This window comes from Salvelinus namaycush, unplaced genomic scaffold (genome assembly GCF_016432855.1).
Source record: "Salvelinus namaycush isolate Seneca unplaced genomic scaffold, SaNama_1.0 Scaffold335, whole genome shotgun sequence".
NCBI lineage: Eukaryota > Metazoa > Chordata > Actinopteri > Salmoniformes > Salmonidae > Salvelinus > Salvelinus namaycush.
In genome coordinates, this window is record NW_024060286.1 from 81790 (window position 1) to 105000 (window position 23211).

The window sequence follows — 23211 nt, forward strand, 5'->3', positions numbered from 1 at the left end:
CTGTAAATTACAGTAGAGATATAGTACACTGTGTCCAGCCCCTCTAAGATGCTGTAAATTACAGTAGAGATATAGTACACTGTGTCCAGCCCCTCTGAGATGCTGTAAATTACAGTAGAGATATAGTACACTGTGTCCAACCCCTCCAAGATGCTGTAAATTACAGTAGATATATAGTACACTGTGTCCAGCCCCTCTAAGATGCTGTAAATTACAGTAGAGATATAGTACACTGTGTCCAGCCCCTCTAAGATGCTGTAAATTACAGTAGAGATATAGTACACTGTGTCCAGCCCCTCTAAGATGCTGTAAATTACAGTAGATATATAGTACACTGTGTCCAGCCCCTCTAAGATGCTGTAAATTACAGTAGAGAACTGTTTACCTGAGCTAGTCTGGAACAGAGTCAGCTTCCCTAGAGACTGGTCCAGTCTAGAGGAGAATTAAACACATTGAATGCAGTGCATTGGGTTATATACAGATGCAGTCACGGCACAGCATGCCGCACTCACCTGGGTCAAAATCTGAGAGAGAAAGTCAGACACAAAATGTCATTTCTGTGGTGATAAGGAGGATATTTATTATTTCAATTTAATGCAGTAAAAAAAAACATTGGTGGATTTTGACCCAGACGAGTGTGACAAAAAAAAAAGGACTGCATCCCCACTGGGCAAAAACTGGTTGAAACAACGTTGTTCCCACATCATTTAAACCCTCAAAAACCTATGCGATGACGTTGTATCAACGTAGAAAACGAATTGGTTTTGCAAAACGTCACCAACACGAGGGCATTCATCTTTTTTTCAACCCAACTTCTAACCTAAATCTAATGACATGGGGATTGTTTTTGTTGATTTGATGTTGTACTCACGTTAGTTGACAACTCAACTAAATGTACATCAAAACTAGATGTTGAACTGACGTCTATGCCCAGTGGGTCTGTAGTGTGCAAGTCATATGCACTTTTATCAGTGACTTAATTGCAATGGATGAGCTAACCCGCATAAAGACCTTGATATCAATTTCAAATGAACGGGACTTAGGAGACAGTGTGAGATGCAGCCCACCTCCTCTGCAGCTCCTTGATGCGCACCATGAGATTCAGGTGTCCTTGGGAATACTGCTCGATCACGTCTCGCACGTCATAGGGCTTACGTGCTTGCTGCAGAACACACACACAGTGTTAATCACCCTCAGCAGTAAAAACTCGAAAGAACTGAACAGATCAAAAAGCTGCCATCTTGTAAAATAAGTCTTTCTAACACAGTTTGTGAAAAGAAGTTTGAGTTGCAGACTAGAGAATATATGAAAAGATCTCTCTCTGATGTAAGCACAGACAGTCATACCACACGCACACACAATTATTGAAAGCAGTCAAGACAATACACAGACACCCCCCAAAAATGACATATTGCAGTTTTAAAGCTGAGAACTATCACTTAAAACACTCATAGTTTTAACCCACTTTAATCTGAGAACTTTGACTTAAAACACTCATGGTGTTAACCCATTTTAATCTGGGAGCTATGACTTAAAACACTCATGGTGTTAACCTACTAAGTTGAGAACTATGACTTAAAACACTCATGGTGTTAACCCACTTTAATCTGAGAGCTGTGACTTAAAACACTCATGGTGTTAACCTACTAAGTTGAGAGCTGTGACTTAAAACACTAATGGTGTTAACCCACTTTAATCTGAGAGTTATGACTTAAAACACTCATGGTGTTAACCTACTAAGTTGAGCTGTGACTTAAAACACTCATGGTGTTAACCCACTAAATTGAGAACTGACTTAAAACACTCATGGTGTTAACCCACTTTAATCTGAGAGCTGTGACTTAACACTCATGGTGTTAACCCACTAAATTGAGAGCTGTGACTTAAAACACTCATGGTGTTAACCTACTAAGTTGAGAGCTGTGACTTAAAACACTAATGGTGTTAACCCACTTTAATCTGAGAGTTATGACTTAAAACACTCATGGTGTTAACCTACTAAGTTGAGCTGTGACTTAAAACACTCATGGTGTTAACCCACTAAGTTGAGAACTGACTTAAAACACTCATGGTGTTAACCCACTTTAATCTGAGAGCTGTGACTTAACACTCATGGTGTTAACCCACTAAATTGAGAACTGTGACTTAAAACACTCATGGTGTTAACCTACTAAGTTGAGAGCTGTGACTTAAAACACTCATGGTGTTAACCTACTAAGTTGAGAGCGGTGACTTAAAACACTCATGGTGTTAACCCACTAAATTGAGAACTATGACTTAAAACACTCATGGTGTTAACCCACTGAGTGTTTTTTTCCTGTCATAAACCGACATGATGTACAGCAGTTGTGTAAAGTTCTTAAGTAAAAATACTTTAAGGTATTACTTAAGTCATTTTTTGGGGTATCTGTATTTTACTATTTATATTTTTGACAACTTTTACTTCACTACATTCCTAAAGAAAATATAGTACTTTTTACTCCATACATTTTCCTTGACACCCAAAAGTACTCATTATATTTTGAATGCTTTGCAGGACAGGAAAAGTCCAATTCACGCACTTATCAAGAGAACATCCCTGGGCATCCCTACTGCCTCTGATCTGGCGGGCACACTAAACACAAATGCTTCGTTTGTAAATTATGTCTGAACGTTGGCGTGTACCCCGGGCTATCCATAAATTAAAAAAACAAGAAATGGTGTCATCTGGTTTGCTTAATATAAGACATTTGGATTGATTTATACTTTTACTTTTGATGCTTTAGTATGTTTTAGCAATTATATTTACTTTTGATACTTAAGTATATTTTAAACCAAATATGTTTAGACTTTTACACAAGAAGAATTTTACTGGGTGACTTACTTCGCTCATTTTCTATTAAGGCATCTTTACTTTTACTCAAGTATGACAGGTACTTTTTCCACCACTGATGTACAGTATCTATCCTTCATGAGCCACTAGGTGTGTTTGACTGTAGAGTCAGTTTCTCTGTGCGTGCCGTGCAGTGTGCTAACAGGGTAGAGCAGTGCAGCATTGGGCCTGTAGCCAGTAGAGTAGCTACCTCAGCTGAACTCAGGCCTCAACTGACGTGGACTCAGACGTTACGCTACTTCAACACAGCCTCACAGTAGATGGTGTTCCAAAGATATATACGTGTCACCAGATCAAACGCACCTACTTCACACCAAACATAAAGACATTCTACACACACACATTGGAACATCACCAGTCTCTTCAACTAAAACCCTGGAAAACACACTACAGAGTATTCTAGAACCCTAAAGACAGTGTTTGAGTGATCAGGCTAAGCCCATACACACAACCATAATAACACTACAATCCAAAACTAAGTCCAACCCCCCCCCCCCCCCCCCCCCTCCCACCCCCCACACACACTACTTAGAACCCAGACACACACAGACTCAGAGGCAAACACACAACTTGAGTGATGTCCGCTGTCCTGCTTTTCAGCCTGAGGGAAGAGTCTCTTCATTGATTGACTATGTTAGTTTTAGGCTGAGCTCCACAACACCCGCTCAGACAGCAGTGTGAAGTTGCCTGTTTGTCCTGGAGTCCCGGTGTGACTTGATCAAGGCAGCCTGTGCGGAAGGCAAACAGTCACACCGAAGTGAGGACAGGCAGACCCGTTAAGAGGACGTGAGGACAGGCAGTCCCGTTAAGAGGAGGGTAAACAGTCATCAGCGTGACATCATTGTCCCAAACACTACCTAGCGCTAGTCTGCGGCTAACAGCCTGCTGATAAAACAGGATATGCTGTGTGTTGACTGCCGAGGGCAACCAGAAAGAACCAGGATGGGGGGGAAGAAGGTGGGACGTGTGAATGTATGGAGTGGATTGTAATGTTGTTAGGGTAGAGAGGGAAGGAGGAAAGAGCTGAAATAGCAATAGCCTTCAGACCTGGGTGCAAATACATGTGTATTTGAGTATTTATTTAAATACTTTTTTCTGTGTTTTTTAGTATTTTCAAATAAACAGCCCAAAACAAGTACTTTTATTTGAGGATTTGAATGGTTATTTGTAAAAAACGAATTGTCGACCAAAATGTATGTGAAAGTACTTTTACATTTTTCAAATGCATGGGTTAAATGCTTTCGAGTCAGTATATTTGAGTATTTGTTTTATACTTTCCAAGTGTATTTACAAATACATTTCAATATTCAACTACTTGTTTTTTTTCTCCAAATATCTGAATACTTGTTTTGAAATGTATTAAAAAGTAATTAAAATACCTGAAATAGTATTTGAACCCAGGTGTGGTAGCCTATACCAGAATGTAGGTAGTGGTATCTGTCAATACAGTGGATCGTTCTGCTGGTCAAAAACACTCGTACAAACAACGTACCCACCTGGAATCTCTTCTTGGCCACAAAGTAGCGCATCCGTAGGATCACGTGGATAGCTGCTCTGTGAGTCCCCTGCAGCCTGCGTGAGGGAGATGGCGATGAGGGATTTTTATAGCAAAGTATTCGCAAAGTATTCACACCCCTTTACTTTTTCCACATTTTGTTGTGTTATAGCCTGAATTTAATATGTATTAAATGTACAAAAAATGGTGTCACTGGCCTACACACAATACCCCATAATGTCAAAGTGGAATTGTGTTTTTCTATTTTTGTTTACAAATTCATTAAAAATGACAAGCTGAAATGTCTTGAGTCAATAAGTATTCAACCCCTTTGTTATGGCAAGCCTACATTAGTTCAGGAGAAAAACAGTTTCTTAACAAGTCACATAATAAGTTGCATGGATACACTCTGTGTGCAATAATAATATATTTTTGAGTGACTACCTCATCCCTATACACCACACAAACAATTATCTGTAAGGTCCCTCAGTCGAGCAGTGAATTTCAAACACAGATTCAACCACAAGGACCAGGGAGATTTTCCAATGCCTCACAAAGAAGGGCACCTATTGATAGATGGGTAAAATAAAAAGCAGACATTGAATATCCCTTTGAGCATGGTGGAGTTATTAATTACACTTTGGATGGTGTATCAATACACCCAGTCACTACAGAGATACAGGTGTCCTTTCTAACTCAGTTGTCGGAGAGGAAGGAAACCGCTCAGAGATTTCACCATGAGACCCATTGTGACTTTAAAACCGCTACAGAGTTGAATGGTTGTGCTAGGAGAAAACTGAGGATGGATCAACAACATTTGTAGTTACTCAACAATACTGATCTAAATGACAGTGTGAAAAAAAGAAAGCCTGTACAGAATAGATCTATTACAAAACATTCATCTGTATGCAACAATGCACTAAAGTAATACTTCAAAACAATGTGGAAAAGCAATTCACTTTTCGTTCTAAATACAAAGTGTTATGTTTGGGGAAAATACAATAGAACACATTACTGAGTACCCCTCTCCATATTTTCCAGCATAGTGTTGGCTGCATCATGTTATGGGTATGCTTGTAATTGTTAAGAACTGAGGAGTTTTTCAGGATAAAAAATAAACTGAATGGAGCTAAACACACAAAATCCTAGAGGAAAACCAGGTTCAGTCTGCTTTCCACCAGACACTGGGAAATTAATTAACCTTTCAGCAGGACAATAATCTAAAACACAAGGCCAAATATACACTGGAGTTGCTTACTAACTATCCAGGAATATTCTCAAGTCAAAACTAGTCAAGTAAACCATACAGTCACAAGGAAATTCATTTGTACAGTACCCTACAACGGTGGTTCTTAACTGGTTTTGTCTCGGGACCCAAATTGAACCAGGTCGTCTCAGTCGCGCCCCAATATTCGCATCGCGAAAAATAATCATCAAAATACAATCTGGAAAAATATATTTGTATTTTTAAATACTATATTGATCGTAAATGTAGCAATTATATGACAAGGGAACAACATTCCCACCTCTTACATTGTCAATAATACCATTTTGTCCATATGAAGAAGGTTAATAAACTCACTGGCTTGAGACCACAAAATCAACAAACATTAGTACTGATAATAGCTCTATATTGGAAATACTGTGATTGAAGAAAACATTTTCAGAAATTAAATTACTCATAAAAATATGTGTTATCGTGTCAACATACTTTCTCCTTGTTTTAAGTTATTTGAGTTCAGACCGGAGTATTTCTTCATACATTATTGTTATATTTTTACGACCCACTCAAAACCTCCCTCGACCCAAATGTTGGTTGCGACCCACCAGTTGAGAATCGCTGTCCTAGAGCATGAGGGTAATTCTGTAGCTGAAGAGTGTCAGGGTGTGTCAGCATAAATGCTGCCTAAATTGACCCCGGCCTCATTTCTCCTGAATAAACAGATTGAGCCAGATTGAGATGGGGCATTTCCCTACAGACTACACTTCCAGCAGAGAGTTTAGGGCTGATTATCCTATGAGGCTTCATTCACAGCAATCACTGCCCACTGGACACAGACAAGTTTAACGTTTAGTTTTGATTTACATTTGGTTGAAATGTAAACTAACGTGAAATAAATGTAAAATTAACAAAAAAAATAATCATGTCATTGGATTTAGGTAAACATTTTGGTGAAAAAGGCTAAATTCCCTTATGTTGACTTTTTGCAAAACCAATCAGTTTTCCACATTGATTGAACGTCATCACATAAACATTTTTCGGTTGAAATTATGTGGAAACAACATTGATTCAACCACTTTTTGCCCAGTGGGTGTCAACTAAGTGGTTTTGCAACATACAGTAAATAAATATCAAATCAAATCAAGTTTATTTTATATAGCCCTTCGTACATCAGCTAATATCTCGAAGTGCTGTACAGAAACCCAGCCTAAAACCCCAAACAGCAAGCAATGCAGGTGTAGAAGCACTTCATCAATATATTGATGAATATGTATGTGGCTCAGAAACATTTATGTTTTATACTCAATTTCTCTGTCATTTGCCTCTGATAAAGTGGCTCAAAAAACAAGGGTGGTTCCAAAACTTTAGTGGATCTGTCTTTGAGTGTCGTTGTAAACACTAAGTCCAGAGTAGTGCTTTAACTAAGTGGTGGATGGTCCTGGTGCTTAGCATCCATTAGAGGGAACCTGTAGTCTGTCTGGTCGCATCACCCCGTTAGAACATGTAGTCTGTCTGGTCTCATCACCCTGATAGAACCTGTAGTCTGTCAGGTCTCATCACCCTGATAGAACCTGTAGTCTGTCAGGTCGCATCACCCTGATAGAACCTGTAGTCTGTCTGGTCGCATCACCCCGACAGAACCTGTAGTCTGTCTGGCCTCATCACCCCGATAGAACCTGTAGTCTGTCTGGTCGCATCACCCCGACAGAACCTGTAGTCTGTCTGGCCTCATCACCCTGATAGAACATGTAGTCTGTCTGGTCTCATCACCTTGATAGAACCTGTAGTCGGTCTGGCTTCATCACCCCGATAGAACCTGTAGTCTGTCAGGTCTCATCACCCAGATAGAACCTGTAGTCTGTCTGGCCGCATCACCCGATAGAACCTGTAGTCTGGCAGGTGTCATCACCCCGATAGAACCTGTAGTCTGTCTGGCCGCATCACCCGATAGAACCTGTAGTCTGTCAGGTCTCATCACCCAGATAGAACCTGTAGTCTGTCTGGCCGCATCACCCGATAGAACCTGTAGTCTGGCAGGTGTCATCACCCCGATAGAACCTGTAGTCTGTCTGGCCTCATCACCCCGATAGAACCTGTAGTCTGTCTGGCCTCATCACCCTGATAGAACATGTAGTCTGTCTGGTCGCATCACCCCGATAGAACTTGTAGTCTGTCTGGCCTCATCACCCTGATAGAACATGTAGTCTGTCAGGCCTCATCACCCCGATAGAACCTGTATTCTGTCAGGTCTCATCACCCCGATAGAACCTGTAGTCTGTCTGGTCGCATCACCCCGATAGAACCTGTAGTCTGTCTGGCCTCATTACCCTGATAGAACATGTAGTCTGTCTGGTCGCATCACCCCGATAGAACCTGTAGTCTGTCTGGCCGCATCGCCCTGATAGAACCCGTAGTCTGTCTGGCAGGTGTCATCACCCCGATAGAACCTGTAGTCTGTCTGGCCTCATCACCCCGATAGAACCTGTAGTCTGTCTGGCCGCATCACCCGATAGAACCTGTAGTCTGTCAGGTCTCATCACCCAGATATAACCTGTAGTCTGTCAGGTCTCATCACCCAGATAGAACCTGTAGTCTGTCAGGCCTCATCACCCTGATAGAACCTGTAGTCTGTCTGGCCTCATCACCCAGATAGAACCTGTAGTCTGTCTGGCCTCATCACCCAGATAGAACCTGTAGTCTGTCTGGCCGCATCACCCGATAGAACCTGTAGTCTGTCTGGCAGGTGTCATCACCCCGATAGAACCTGTAGTCTGTCAGGTCTCATCACCCTGATAGAACCTGTAGTCTGTCAGGTCTCATCACCCAGATAGATCCTGTAGTATGTCTGGTCTCATCACCCTGATAGAACCTGTAGTCTGTCAGGTCTCATCACCCTGATAGAACCTGTAGTCTGTCAGGTCTCATCACCCAGATAGAACCTGAAGTCTGTCAGGTCTCATCACCCGGATAGAACCTGTAGTCTGTCAGGTCTCATCACCCGGATAGAACCTGTAGTCTGTCAGGCCTCATCACCCAGATAGAACCTGTAGTCTGTCAGGTCTCATCACCCAGATAGAACCTGTAGTCTGTCAGGTCTCATCACCCTGATAGAACCTGTAGTCTGTCAGGTGTCATCACTCCGATATAACCTGTAGTCGGTCTGGCCTCATCACCCTGATAGAACCTGAAGTCTGCCAGATCTCATCACCCTGATAGAACCTGTAGTATGTCAGGTCTCATCACCCTGATAGAACCTGTAGTCTGTCAGATCTCATCACCCTGATAGAACCTGTAGTCTGTCAGATCTCATCACCCTGATAGAACCTGTAGTATGTCTGGTCTCATCACCCTGATATAACCTGTAGTCTGTCAGATCTCATCACCCTGATAGAACCTGTAGTCTGTCAGATCTCATCACCCTGATAGAACCTGTAGTATGTCTGGTCTCATCACCCTGATAGAACCTGTAGTCTGTCAGGCCTCATCACCCTGATAGAACAGTGAGGGAGCCAGCAGTACACCAATCTGATCTGGGGAAGAGTGAGAAGGGGAACTGGGGACATCCACCATAGAGGACGAGGAATCGAAAGGAGGGGGGGGGGGGGGGTTGACTGGGTAGGCAACTAAAAGTCTATTTCATTATGTTACTAGGTAGGCAACTAATAGTCTATTTCATTATGTTACTAGGTAGGCAACTAATAGTCTATTTCATTATGTTACTGGGTAGGCAACTAAAAGTCTATTTCATTATGTTACTGGGTAGGCAACTAAAAGTCTATTTCATTATGTTACTGGGTAGGCAACTAAAAGTCTATTTCATTATGTTACTGGGTAGGCAACTAAAAGTCTATTTCATTCTGTTACTGGGTAGGAAACTAATAGTCTATTTCATTCTGTTACTGGGTAGGCAACTAATAGTCTATTTCATTATGTTACTGGGTAGGCAACTAAAAGTATATTTCATTATGTTACTAGGTAGGCAACTAATAGTCTATTTCATTATGTTACTGGGTAGGCAACTAATAGTCTATTTCATTATGTTACTAGGTAGGCAACTAAAAGTCTATTTTATTATGTTACTGGGTAGGAAACTAATAGTCTATTTCATTATGTTTCTGGGTAGGCAACGAATAGTCTATTTCATTATGTTACTGGGTAGGCAACTAATAGTCTATTTCATTTGTTACTGGGTAGGCAACTAATAGTCTATTTCATTATGTTACTGGGTAGGCAACTAATAGTCTATTTCATTATGTTACTGGGTAGGAAACTAATAGTCTATTTCATTATGTTTCTGGGTAGGCAACTAATAGTCTATTTCATTATGTTACTGGGTAGGCAACTAAAAGTCTATTTCATTATGTTACTGGGTAGGCAACTAAAAGTATATTTCATTATGTTACTGGGTAGGCAACTAAAAGTCTATTTCATTATGTTACTGGGTAGGCAACTAATAGTCTATTTCATTATGTTACTGGGTAGGCAACTAAAAGTCTATTTCATTATGTTACTGGGTAGGCAACTAATAGTCTATTTCATTATGTTACTGGGTAGGCAACTAAAAGTCTATTTCATTATGTTACTGGGTAGGCAACTAAAAGTCTATTTCATTATGTTACTGGGTAGGCAACTAAAAGTCTATTTCATTATGTTACTGGGTAGGCAACTAAAAGTCTATTTCATTATGTTACTGGGTAGGCAACTAATAGTCTATTTCATTATGTTACTGGGTAGGCAACTAAAAGTCTATTTCATTATGTTACTGGGTAGGCAACTAATAGTTTATTTCATTATGTTACTGGGTAGGCAACTAAAAGTCTATTTCATTATGTTACTGGGTAGGCAACTAACAGTCTGTTTCATTATGTTACTGGGTAGGCAACTAATAGTCTATTTCATTATGTTACTGGGTAGGCAACTAATAGTTTATTTCATTATGTTACTGGGTAGGCAACTAAAAGTCTATTTCATTATGTTACTGGGTAGGCAACTAATAGTTTATTTCATTATGTTACTGGGTAGGCAACTAATAGTCTATTTCATTCTGTTACTGGGTAGGCAACTAATAGTCTATTTCATTCTGTTACTGGGTAGGCAACTAATAGTCTATTTCATTATGTTACTGGGTAGGCAACTAATAGTCTATTTCATTATGTTACTGGGTAGGCAACTAAAAGTCTATTTCATTATGTTACTGGGTAGGCAACTAATAGTCTATTTCATTATGTTACTGGGTAGGCAACTAATAGTCTATTTCATTATGTTACTGGGTAGGCAACTAATAGTCTATTTCATTCTGTTACTGGGTAGGCAACTAATAGTCTATTTCATTCTGTTACTGGGTAGGCAACTAATAGTCTATTTCATTATGTTACTGGGTAGGCAACTAATAGTCTATTTCATTATGTTACTGGGTAGGCAACTAAAAGTATATTTCATTATGTTACTGGGTAGGCAACTAATAGTCTATTTCATTATGTTACTGGGTAGGCAACTAATAGTCTATTTCATTATGTTACTGGGTAGGCAACTAAAAGTCTATTTCGTTATGTTACTGGGTAGGCAACTAATAGTCTATTTCATTATGTTAGTGGGTAGGCAACTAAAAGTCTATTTCATTATGTTACTGGGTAGGCAACTAAAAGTCTATTTCATTCTGTTACTGGGTAGGCAACTAATAGTCTATTTCATTATGTTACTGGGTAGGCAACTAAAAGTATATTTCATTATGTTACTGGGTAGGAAACTAAAAGTCTATTTCATTATGTTTCTGGGTAGGCAACTAATAGTCTATTTCATTATGTTACTGCGTAGGCAACTAAAAGTATATTTCATTCTGTCGTCCCTGCACTCTTGCAGTAATCTTACCACCCCTACACAACCATACACACCAAGCCTAAACCTAGAAGACCATGCACTAACTTTATCCCCTGGCCCAGACAAACACCCATGGATGTAATCCCGCCCTCTCTCTCCATCTCTCCCCCTCTTTCACCAAAGTGACACTGGGGTGATAAGAGGAGAAATGACCTTGGTAGTGTGGGTCTGGACTGTGTCTGGACTGTGTCTGTCTGTCTTTCTGTTTGTTTGTTTGTTTGTTGGGGACAACAACAAGGCAGGCATATCAAAGGAGCTGAAAGTGACAGGAAAAGGTCATGTCATTACTGGTGTCAACACCCTGGTCTAAACAGCCACTCCCTCTCTCTCTGATCTCAGAGCAGCTGACACTGTGACCATCACAATGCTAGATGAGGACCTCTGGCAAGCACCGTTGACTCCTCCTACTTTCTTTAGGCCAAAAACAACCAAGATGAGTTAACCTCTTTGACACGTTATGAATGTCTATAGGTGCTACTCTATCTTCATACTAGTAGCTGTCAATGACAGAGGGGAGTCTAAAACCAAACTACAAACAGCAGCACTATCACAAAATGGCCGCCCCTCCCCTGCTATCATTGTGCTAAAGATTGTGGAGTCATCTTGGCTGTTATCTACCAGGGAGCTGAACAGTAGCTGCCTGCCATTCATGACCTCTCCAGTGCCCTCCCCTGATGGGAAAGAAAAGAGCTACCTCCTCGACTGCCCACCACTGCAATCAGGATAAGATAAACAGGAACAAATTGGATCCTTATCTTGTTGGTCAAAATACACCACATGTTAACTCATCAAAACAATTGCAAGAAACATTAAAGGCCAGTAGGAAGATCCAGGAACGTTTTACAAATCTCAAATAACTGCTGTGTCATCTGAGCAAAATCTGCCCATAATAAGCCTGCATCTATCCATCTATAGCCAGTAGCTAGTAGACACCCATTGTTGGAGTCACAGGCCCCAATCAACCAATGCTATACCTTACTGTACCTGACAGTAGCCTATCATGGTAAAACCATTAGCCTATAACACACAGAGATCACTAGAGGACCTGATGTCATGGATCCTCATAGTTACACAGTGTGCTGATAATGGCAGCCATTTTAGTGAAGGATAAATCAGTCTAATATGCCTAGAAAGTGATTATTATTCTTTTTTTTACAATTTTGTACATTTAACCTTTATTTAACTAGGCAAGTCAGTTAAAAACAAATTATTATTTACAATGACGGCCTACCCCGGCCAAACCTGGACGACACTGGGCCAATTGTGCGCCGCCATATGGGACTCCCAATCACGGCCAGATGTGATACAGCCTGGATCCGAACCAGGGACTGGTTAAGATCGCTGCGCCACTCGGGAACACAGTAGACACAGTAGACCCTGCTTAATTAAGGAGCATTGTTTAATGGGGCCATGCTGGTTTCAAGGGGTTTAGCAGGCAATGGGGCAGAGAGTGTGTCCCAGTTAATGATGTCCCTGCATGCAATAGCCAGCCTGACCCATTACCCCACTGTTTAGTATGGAGCCTTCAGGGACAGGAATTCAGCCTCATTTACACCACTTTTCTCACAGAGGTCTATATCACAGTGGCTTTCACTACGCCCATGATACGCATACTATGCAAGTGTGTTTGTGTGTCTGTGTGTGTGCGCATGCGTCTTTGTGTCTATCTGTGTGTGTCCTCAGGGAGCTGAAGTCTTCAGGTATCAGACAAGATTAGTCATCATCAAGAGAGCTGCAACCGCTGTTACGGTAACTGAGGCGCAACCGTTGTTACGGTAACTGAGGCGCAACCGTTGTTACGGTAACTGAGGCGCAACCGCTGTTACGGTAACTGAGGCGCAACCGCTGTTACGGTAACTGAGGCGCAACCGCTGTTACGGTAACTGAGGCGCAACCGTTGTTACGGTAACTGAGGCGCAACCGTTGTTACGGTAACTGAGGCGCAACCGCTGTTACGGTAACTGAGGCGCAACCGCTGTTACGGTAACTGAGGCGCAACCGCTGTTACGGTAACTGAGGCGCAACCGCTGTTACGGTAACTGAGGCGCAACCGTTGTTACGGTAACTGAGGCGCAACCGCTGTTACGGTAACTGAGGCGCAACCGCTGTTACGGTAACTGAGGCGCAACCGCTGTTACGGTAACTGAGGCGCAACCGCTGTTACGGTAACTGAGGCGCAACCGCTGTTACTGTAACTGAGGCGTAACCGCTGTTACGGTAACTGAGGATCAGGCTGGAAATAGAGCACAGACTGAAAGGGAAACAGACTCACTGTGATGATGTCATTATGATGGGACCAATCAGAAAGCAGGGTTATAATTATGTCATTATGAAAGGCTCAATCACAGAGCAGGGTTATGACAATGTCATTATGAAGGGACCAATCCGAGACCAGGGTTATGATGATGTCATTATGAATAGACCACTTAGAGAGCAGGGTTATAACAATGTCATTATGAAGGAACCAATCAGAGAGCCGGCTTATGATGATGTCATTGTGTCATTGATTCACTGTGACACGTGAGTGATGGACCACAGACTGAAAGGGAAACAAACTCACTGTGATACGTGGGTGATAGACGACAGACTGAAAGGGAAACAAACTGACTGTGACACGTGGGTGATAGACAGCAGACTGAAAGGGAAACAAACTGACTGTGACACGTGGGTGATAGACGACAGACTGAAAGGGAAACAAACTGACTGTGACACGTGGGTGATAGACGACATACTGAAAGGGAAACAAACTGACTGTGACACGTGGGTGATAGACGACAGACTGAAAGGGAAACAAACTGACTGACACGTGGGTGATAGACGACAGACTGAAAGGGAAACAAACTGACTGACACGTGGGTGATAGACGACAGACTGAAAGGGAAACAAACTGACTGTGACACGTGGGTGATAGAAGACCTACTGAAAGGGAAACAAACTGACTGACACGTGGGTGATAGACGACATACTGAAAGGGAAACAAACTGACTGTGACACGTGGGTGATAGAAGACAGACTGAAAGGGAAACAAACTGACTGTGACACATGGGTGATAGACGACAGACTGAAAGGGAAACAAACTGACTGACACTTGGGTGATAGACGACAGACTGAAAGGGAAACAAACTGACTGTGACACGTGGGTGATAGACGACAGACTGAAAGGGAAACAAACTGACTGTGAAACGTGGGTGATAGACGACAGACTGAAAGGGAAACAAACTGACCATGACACGTGGGTGATAGACGACAGACTGAAAGGGAAACAAACTGACTGACACGTGGGTGATAGAAGACAGACTGAAAGGGAAACAAACTGACTGACACGTGGGTGATAGAAGACAGACTGAAAGGGAAACAAACTGACTGACACGTGGGTGATAGACGACAGACTGAAAGGGAAACAAACTGACTGTGAAACGTGGGTGATAGACGACAGACTGAAAGGGAAACAAACTGACTGTGAAACGTGGGTGATAGACAACAGACTGAAAGGGAAACAAACTGACCATGACACATGGGTGATAGAAGACAGACTGAAAGGGAAACAAACTGACTGACACATGGGTGATAGACGACAGACTGAAAGGGAAACAAACTGACTGTGACACGTGGGTGACTGGGGTCAGAACACACTGGTCCTCCTGGTCCAGATCGTCCCCAAAGCTGCTGTTCCTCTGGAGGGGACGAGGGGGCTGCACCTCCAACAAACCAGGGGTCTTTTTCACTGCCAACACACACACACAGTCCCACACATGCACGCAGGCACACACACACTCAGAATATGCATAGCCAAGTGACAGAAGATTTCCCTATGATCTTATAATGTAATTTCAAAAAAATCCATGCAACCCTTTTACATTTATATATTTCTGTAGCGAAAACAAAACAGCGCAGTGCTTTGTTACCTGGGAGTGGCGAGCTGAATGTAAGGGAGGAAAGAGAGGTCCAGGACTGCTGGGTATCTGTGAGACCAAGAAGAGGAGGGGAGGGAGGGATGGATGGAGACAAACACACAAGAGAATCATGTAGCTAGCAATCTAGTAGATACATGATCCTCTGGGTGGGATGGGAAAGGCTGGGAGGCGTGCTTTCTATGGGTCATGGAGGTGGAGGGGGGTGGGGGCTAGGCGGGCTGGGAGGCATGGTTTCTGGGTGGGGACGGAGGATTGCAGCAGGTGGATGGGGACTAAGGGGGCAATGGGTTGGGGTTATCTTTGTGGGCATTCAAATATATTTTTTATAAAGCCCTCTTTACATCAGCAGTTGTCACAAAGTGCTTTACAGAAACCCAGCCTGAAACACCAACAAGCTACTAAGATAATCATGATAACAAGATAGAATGGTGGCACAACAGACATTTTGAAGGGGGTTCCAGAACCCCTATAACCTCAATATGCTGCTGCCAATGTGCTGGAACCCACACATTCAACTGAAGACTGATTTACCTGCAGTTGACTGACTAAAGGGTTATATACCTATACACAAATGTACAGAAGGAGCAGGCAGTGAGAGACAGATATAACAGTAACCGAGACAGTGATTGGCCAAGAGGACAGCTGCAGTGATTGGTCAAGAGGACAGTGACAGATGCAGTGATTGGTCAAGAGGACAGTGACAATGATTGGTCAAGATTACAGTAACAGATGCAGTGATTGGTCAAGAGGACAGTAACAGTGACAGTGATTGTTCAAGAGGACAGTAACAGTGACTGGACAGGAGGAGTGGACACTAACAGGAGCTCACCACATCCTAGTGCTTCAGCTAAACAGAAGCCAGAAACAGCAGATAGGGAAAAAGAGAGAGGAGGAGAAAGAGAAACAGAGAGGTAAAGAGAATAGAGAGTGTGTTGAAAACCGTGGGAAATGTCTAATACATTAATACAATTAATCATAATTCAATTGACAGAAATGGAATTGGCTCTGATAACCCCTGGCAGAGTGCAATTAAAATGGGGGTGAACTGCCCCTTTAGGTTACTCCAAGCCACTAAGATGCAGTGTAAATATATATAGGCGAGTACCCGACTCCTACCTGTACACACAGTGCTGTAGACGTCAGAGCTGAGCTCCCTCCCACTATTGAACACAGAGTCGTAGGAGATACTGGGAACAGTGGGAGAACCAGGCCCGTCGTCCTTCTCACTGCTCTTCAACTTCCTCCTCAGCTTCACCTGTTTACAGACGGACAGACGTGAATGGATGGAAGCACGGATGGATTGGTGGGCGGATGGATGGATGGGTGGGTGGGTGGGTAGGTGGGTGGGTGGGTGGGTGGGTGGGTGGGTGGGTGGGTGGGTGGGTGGGTGGGTGGGTGGGTGGACGGATTGATGAATGGATGAATGAAATAGCATCGATCTGATAACCAGTGATTCTATATGGACAACTGACCGTTTTCTTGCGCTTGGGACTGGATACAGAGGAGCTGGGCAGAGCAGGTCTCCTCCTCACAAACGTCTTGAAGGTGGCCGAGTCAGGGTTCTCCACAGCAAAGACCCTCCACGAAGTCTGGACAGGGAATGTGATCGGGAAGTAAACAGACATTAACATTGCAGGTGACTACTAGAATCTACACCACAGTTGACTCGAGATGAAGGTACTTTTAAGGAATAGTGAGGAACGCATCTACCTAACCAAGCTCCACAGCATCTCCAGAATAATAGGGTTTCTGAAATGCAACAGTTGTTGTGGAGTAAAAGAGCATGCTGGTATAACAGAGATAAGAATGGGCCGAAAAGCTCACTTCACGGCTAGCTTGAAATGTCGCCAATTGTGCCATCGAATTGGATCCTTTTCTATAGCTCAACTGGTTCGTACGTTGTCAAGGGGTTTGAGATGTGGAACAGACAGTTTACTCTGAGTTGTAATCAGAGAGGAGGAAGCTAATATTGCTTATCTAGCACACTGATGTGGGTTTCACTGGGACTGTCTCTGTCAGACTCACCTGGATGAGAATGGCAGCTGCAGGGATCTGCCTGTTGAAGTGCTTCTGCCTCTGTTTCTGTTGAACCTTCAGGGCAAAGCCTGAACCCAGGATCCCCTGCAAACAAACGCAGAGGATTACTACACTAGAAAAGTAGGGCTGTTACCTAGTACCATAAAGTGTTCTTCAATTGTTCCCCTAAGGAGAACCCTCTGAAAATAACTATTTTCACATAACCATTCACCACCAAAGGGTTCTACCTAAAATGAAAAAAAGGTTATCCTATGGGGACAAACGAATATCCCTTTTTTTCTAAGAGTGTACTTCACGGTGTTACTGATGAACAAACAGTATCTTTCCACCTGATTACTCCTGCACTTACAGCTGGTAGGGCGAAGAAGGAGATGGCAAAGACTGAGAAACACGATGCAATGGTTTTACCGATCCACGTCTGAGGCACCTTGTCTCCGTAGCCTATAGTTGTGACGGTCACCTGCAAAAGACAAAAGACTGCTAGAAGAGTCATCCCAGACACCTGCCCTGTTAAGTGAAGCCAGACACACACAGACACTCACTCACTCACTCACTCACTCACTCACTCACTCACTCACTCACTCACTCACTCACTCACTCACTCACTCACTCACTCACTCACTCACTCACTCACACTCACACACCAGTGGAGGCTGCTGAGGGGAGGACGGCTCATAATAATGTCTGGAACAGAGAGAATGGAATGGCATCAAACTCAAGGAAACCATGGAAACCATGTGTTTGATGTATTTGATACCATTCCACTGATTCCGCTCCAGTCATTACCACAAGCCCGTCCTCCCCAATTAAGGTGCCACCAACCTCCTGTGAAACACACACACACACACACACACACACACACACACACACACACACACACACACACACACACACACACACACACACACACACACACACAGCAGCCTTACCACCCCCCACCACAAGGCGTCAGCGTAGCTCTCGAACTCATTGGCTCCATTGCTGTCCACAGCATCCTTCTCTGCCAGGTACACAAAGTAGGAGGAGAAGATGAGCCCCAGAAAACCAATGTACAGCGTGGTGATGAGCTCCTGGAAACACACATACAGGCAAGCACACACACACACACACACACACACACACACACACACACACGCACGCACACATGCACGCACACATGCACGCACACACACACACACACGCGAGACAAGTTATTTAACATAGTTATGTAGAGAGGAATAAAGTTATTAATAACGAAGAAAGGTTTGTCGCTCAGCATTAAATTAGGAGTGTGTGTTAGTGTTTGTCAACTCTGTTTATCTGTGCAGTGAACAACTCATAATAATAAGAATAGATGGTATTTATATAGCGCTTTTCAAGGACCCAAACTAACCTGCCTGTGGATGAAGACCACAGAGCCCAGCAGACGCCACGTCCCTCCCTGCCGGTCCACATGGAGCATGCGCAGGATCTGCAGGAAGCGAATCCCTCTGGAACAAAAACACACTCTCTGTGATCGGGGCTCCAGACAAACATTTTCCCCTGGTGGAACTGGTGGCACCAATGAGTTTTTCTGCAGCATCACACAATAGAAAACAATTAGTATTTATCTGATAAAGTGATTTAGTTATAGACAGACTACTGAGATGGTATTACAGAAATACGTTGTTTCATCTAACATGTCCACGCAGGAATGCATGATTCAACGAATCCAGTGGTGTCATGAAGTTTGGGACAAATAGTCTATAGTTGTTTTGTTCAATAGAGATACATTTGCCCACATCTTTTATGTAAAATAATATCATAGGCTGATTTATTTGGGACTATTTCACCACCTGAGTAAGTGGAAACTCCAAACACATTAGCTTGATCGCTAACTCTAAACATAATACCCACTGATGGTGACCATGTAGGATTCTAACACTAAAGTCAATGTCCTAAATGTCCTAATGTCCTACAACATTTCAGTTGTAGCCTACTACCCAACGAGGCTATGGCCGATGCAATGGCCGATTCGCATTTCTCGAGCTGCGTATCTCAAAGCCATATCAAATATCTTGGTTGTAAAATAGTTGATATATAGAGCTCACTGAGAGTTGAGAAATAAAAACTACACCTACAGAAAGCTGAGAACCTCCTCTCTTCAACAGCGACAACCGTAGTTGCTTCCAAAGATGTTTACTACCCGCAATTAGATTTTGAAATGTTACAGCCTATACAATCTGAAGAAAATAAAAATCTCCTGGAATGCGGGGAGAGAGTGAGTAAGTGGCTCGCTCATTACAGCAGCAGGCCCCAGCTAAACAGGCACAGAGACCTTCATTACAGCAGCAGGCCCCAGCTAAACAGGCACAGAGACCTTCATTACAGCAGCAGGCCCCAGCTAAACAGGTACAGAGACCTTCATTACAGCAGCAGGCTCCAGCTAAACAGGCACAGAGACCTTCATTACAGCAGCAGGCCCCAGCTAAACAGGCACAGAGACCTTCATTACAGCAGCAGGCCCCAGCTAAACAGGCACAGAGACCTTCATTACAGCAGCAGGCCCCAGCTAAACAGGCACAGAGACCTTCATTACAGCAGCAGGCCCCAGCTAAACAGGCACAGAGACCTTCATTACAGCAGCAGGCCCCAGCTAAACAGGCACAGAGACCTTCATTACAGCAGCAGGCCCCAGCTAAACAGGCACAGAGACCTTCATTACAGCAGCAGGCCCCAGCGAAACAGGCACAGAGACCTTCATTACAGCAGCAGGCCCCAGCGAAACAGGCACAGAGACCTTCATTACAGCAGCAGGCCCCAGCTAAACAGGGGCAGAGACCTTCATTACAGCAGCAGGCCCCAGCTAAACAGGTACAGAGACCTTCATTACAGCAGCAGGCCCCAGCTAAACAGGTACAGAGATCTTCATTACAGCAGCAGGCCCCAGCTAAACAGGTACAGAGACCTTCATTACAGCAGCAGGCCCCAGCTAAACAGGTACAGAGACCTTCATTACAGCAGCAGGCCCCAGCTAAACAGGCACAGAGACCTTCATTACAGCAGCAGGCCCCAGCTAAACAGGTACAGAGACCTTCATTACAGCAGCAGGCCCCAACGAAACAGGCACAGGGGCAGAGACCTTCATTACAGCAGCAGGCCCCAGCTAAACAGGCACAAACACCTTCATTACAGCAGCAGGCCCCAGCGAAACAGGCACAGAGACCTTCATTACAGCAGCAGGCCCCAGCGAAACAGGCACAGAGACCTTCATTACAGCAGCAGGCCCCAGCGAAACAGGCACAGGGACCTTCATTACAGCAGCAGGCCCCAGCTAAACAGGCACAGGGACCTTCATTACAGCAGCAGGCCCCAGCGAAACAGGCACAGGGGCAGAGACCTTCATTACAGCAGCAGGCCCCAGCTAAACAGGCACAAAGACCTTCATTACAGCAGCAGGCCCCAGCGAAACAGGCACAAAGACCTTCATTACAGCAGCAGGCCCCAGCGAAACAGGCACAGGGGCAGAGACCTTCATTACAGCAGCAGGCCCCAGCGAAACAGGCACAAAGACCTTCATTACAGCAGCAGGCCCCAGCGAAACAGGCACAAAGACCTTCATTACAGCAGCAGGCCCCAGCGAAACAGGCACAGGGGCAGAGACCTTCATTACAGCAGCAGGCCCCAGCGAAACAGGCACAGGGGCAGAGATCTTCATTACAGCAGCAGGCCCCAGCTAAACAGGTACAGAGATCTTCATTACAGCAGCAGGCCCCAGCTAAACAGGTACAGAGACCTTCATTACAGCAGCAGGCCCCAGCTAAACAGGCACAAAGACCTTCATTACAGCAGCAGGCCCCAGCTAAACAGGCACAGGCACAGAGACCTTCATTACAGCAGCAGGCCCCAGCTAAACAGGCACAGGGACCTTCATTACAGCAGCAGGCCCCAGCTAAACAGGTACAGAGACCTTCATTACAGCAGCAGGCCCCAGCGAAACAGGCACAGGCACAGAGACCTTCATTACAGCAGCAGGCCCCAGCTAAACAGGCACAGGGACCTTCATTACAGCAGCAGGCCCCAGCTAAACAGGTACAGAGATCTTCATTACAGCAGCAGGCCCCAGCTAAACAGGTACAGAGACCTTCATTACAGCAGCAGGCCCCAGCTAAACAGGCACAAAGACCTTCATTACAGCAGCAGGCCCCAGCGAAACAGGCACAGGGGCAGAGACCTTCATTACAGCAGCAGGCCCCAGCTAAACAGGCACAGAGACCTTCATTACAGCAGCAGGCCCCAGCTAAACAGGTACAGAGATCTTCATTACAGCAGCAGGCCCCAGCTAAACAGGTACAGAGACCTTCATTACAGCAGCAGGCCCCAGCTAAACAGGCACAGAAACCTTCATTACAGCAGCAGGCCCCAGCGAAACAGGCACAGAGACCTTCATTACAGCAGCAGGCCCCAGGTAAACAGGCACAGAGACCTTCATTACAGCAGCAGGCCCCAGCGTAACAGGTACAGAGACCTTCATTACAGCAGCAGGCCCCAGCTAAACAGGTACAGAGACCTTCATTACAGCAGCAGGCCCCAGCTAAACAGGCACAGAGACCTTCATTACAGCAGCAGGCCCCAGCGTAACAGGCACAGAGACCTTCATTACAGCAGCAGGCCCCAGCTAAACAGGTACAGAGATCTTCATTACAGCAGCAGGCCCCAGCGAAACAGGCACAGGGGCAGAGACCTTCATTACAGCAGCAGGCCCCAGCTAAACAGGCACAGGGGCAGAGACCTTCATTACAGCAGCAGGCCCCAGCTAAACAGGCACAGGGGCAGAGACCTTCATTACAGCAGCAGGCCCCAGCTAAACAGGTACAGAGACCTTCATTACAGCAGCAGGCCCCAGCTAAACAGGTACAGAGATCTTCATTACAGCAGCAGGCCCCAGCGAAACAGGCACAGAGACCTTCATTACAGCAGCAGGCCCCAGCGAAACAGGCACAGAGACCTTCATTACAGCAGCAGGCCCCAGCTAAACAGGCACAGGGGCAGAGACCTTCATTACAGCAGCAGGCCCCAGCTAAACAGGCACAGAGACCTTCATTACAGCAGCAGGCCCCAGCGAAACAGGCACAGAGACCTTCATTACAGCAGCAGGCCCCAGCGAAACAGGCACAGAGACCTTCATTACAGCAGCAGGCCCCAGCTAAACAGGCACAGGGGCAGAGACCTTCATTACAGCAGCAGGCCCCAGCGAAACAGGCACAGAGACCTTCATTACAGCAGCAGGCCCCAGCGAAACAGTCACAGAGACCTTCATTACAGCAGCAGGCCCCAGCTAAACAGGCACAGAGACCTTCATTACAGCAGCAGGCCCCAGCGAAACAGGCACAGAGACCTTCATTACAGCAGCAGGCCCCAGCTAAACAGGTACAGAGACCTTCATTACAGCAGCAGGCCCCAGCTAAACAGGTACAGAGACCTTCATTACAGCAGCAGGCCCCAGCTAAACAGGCACAGAGACCTTCATTACAGCAGCAGGCCCCAGCTAAACAGGCACAGAGACCTTCATTACAGCAGCAGGCCCCAGCTAAACAGGTACAGAGACCTTCATTACAGCAGCAGGCCCCAGCTAAACAGGCACAGAGACCTTCATTACAGCAGCAGGCCCCAGCGTAACAGGCACAGGGGCAGAGACCTTCATTACAGCAGCAGGCCCCAGCTAAACAGGCACAGAGACCTTCATTACAGGAGTCATGAGGATAATAATGCACATGACTATTTGACCAAATCATGGTTTCAGCCAAGTTTGGAGTGAGGTGACCATGTAGAATGT

The 23211-nt window shown here is 44.6% G+C and overlaps 1 protein-coding gene across 1 annotated transcript in view; it reads right to left on the reverse strand.

Annotated features, from left to right (window-relative positions):
- Positions 1-23211, reverse strand: part of LOC120040195 (potassium voltage-gated channel subfamily KQT member 1-like) — a gene marked incomplete at its 5' end in the record, with an annotated part of 35373 nt that overhangs the window by 1013 nt on the left and 11149 nt on the right. Inside the window, 11 exon segments of the mRNA XM_038985440.1 lie at positions 386-432; positions 1068-1162; positions 4369-4444; positions 15067-15190; positions 15372-15428; positions 16497-16635; positions 16853-16969; positions 17406-17501; positions 17767-17877; positions 18347-18487; positions 18790-18886. Coding sequence (XP_038841368.1) covers positions 386-432; positions 1068-1162; positions 4369-4444; positions 15067-15190; positions 15372-15428; positions 16497-16635; positions 16853-16969; positions 17406-17501; positions 17767-17877; positions 18347-18487; positions 18790-18886 — 1100 coding nt within the window.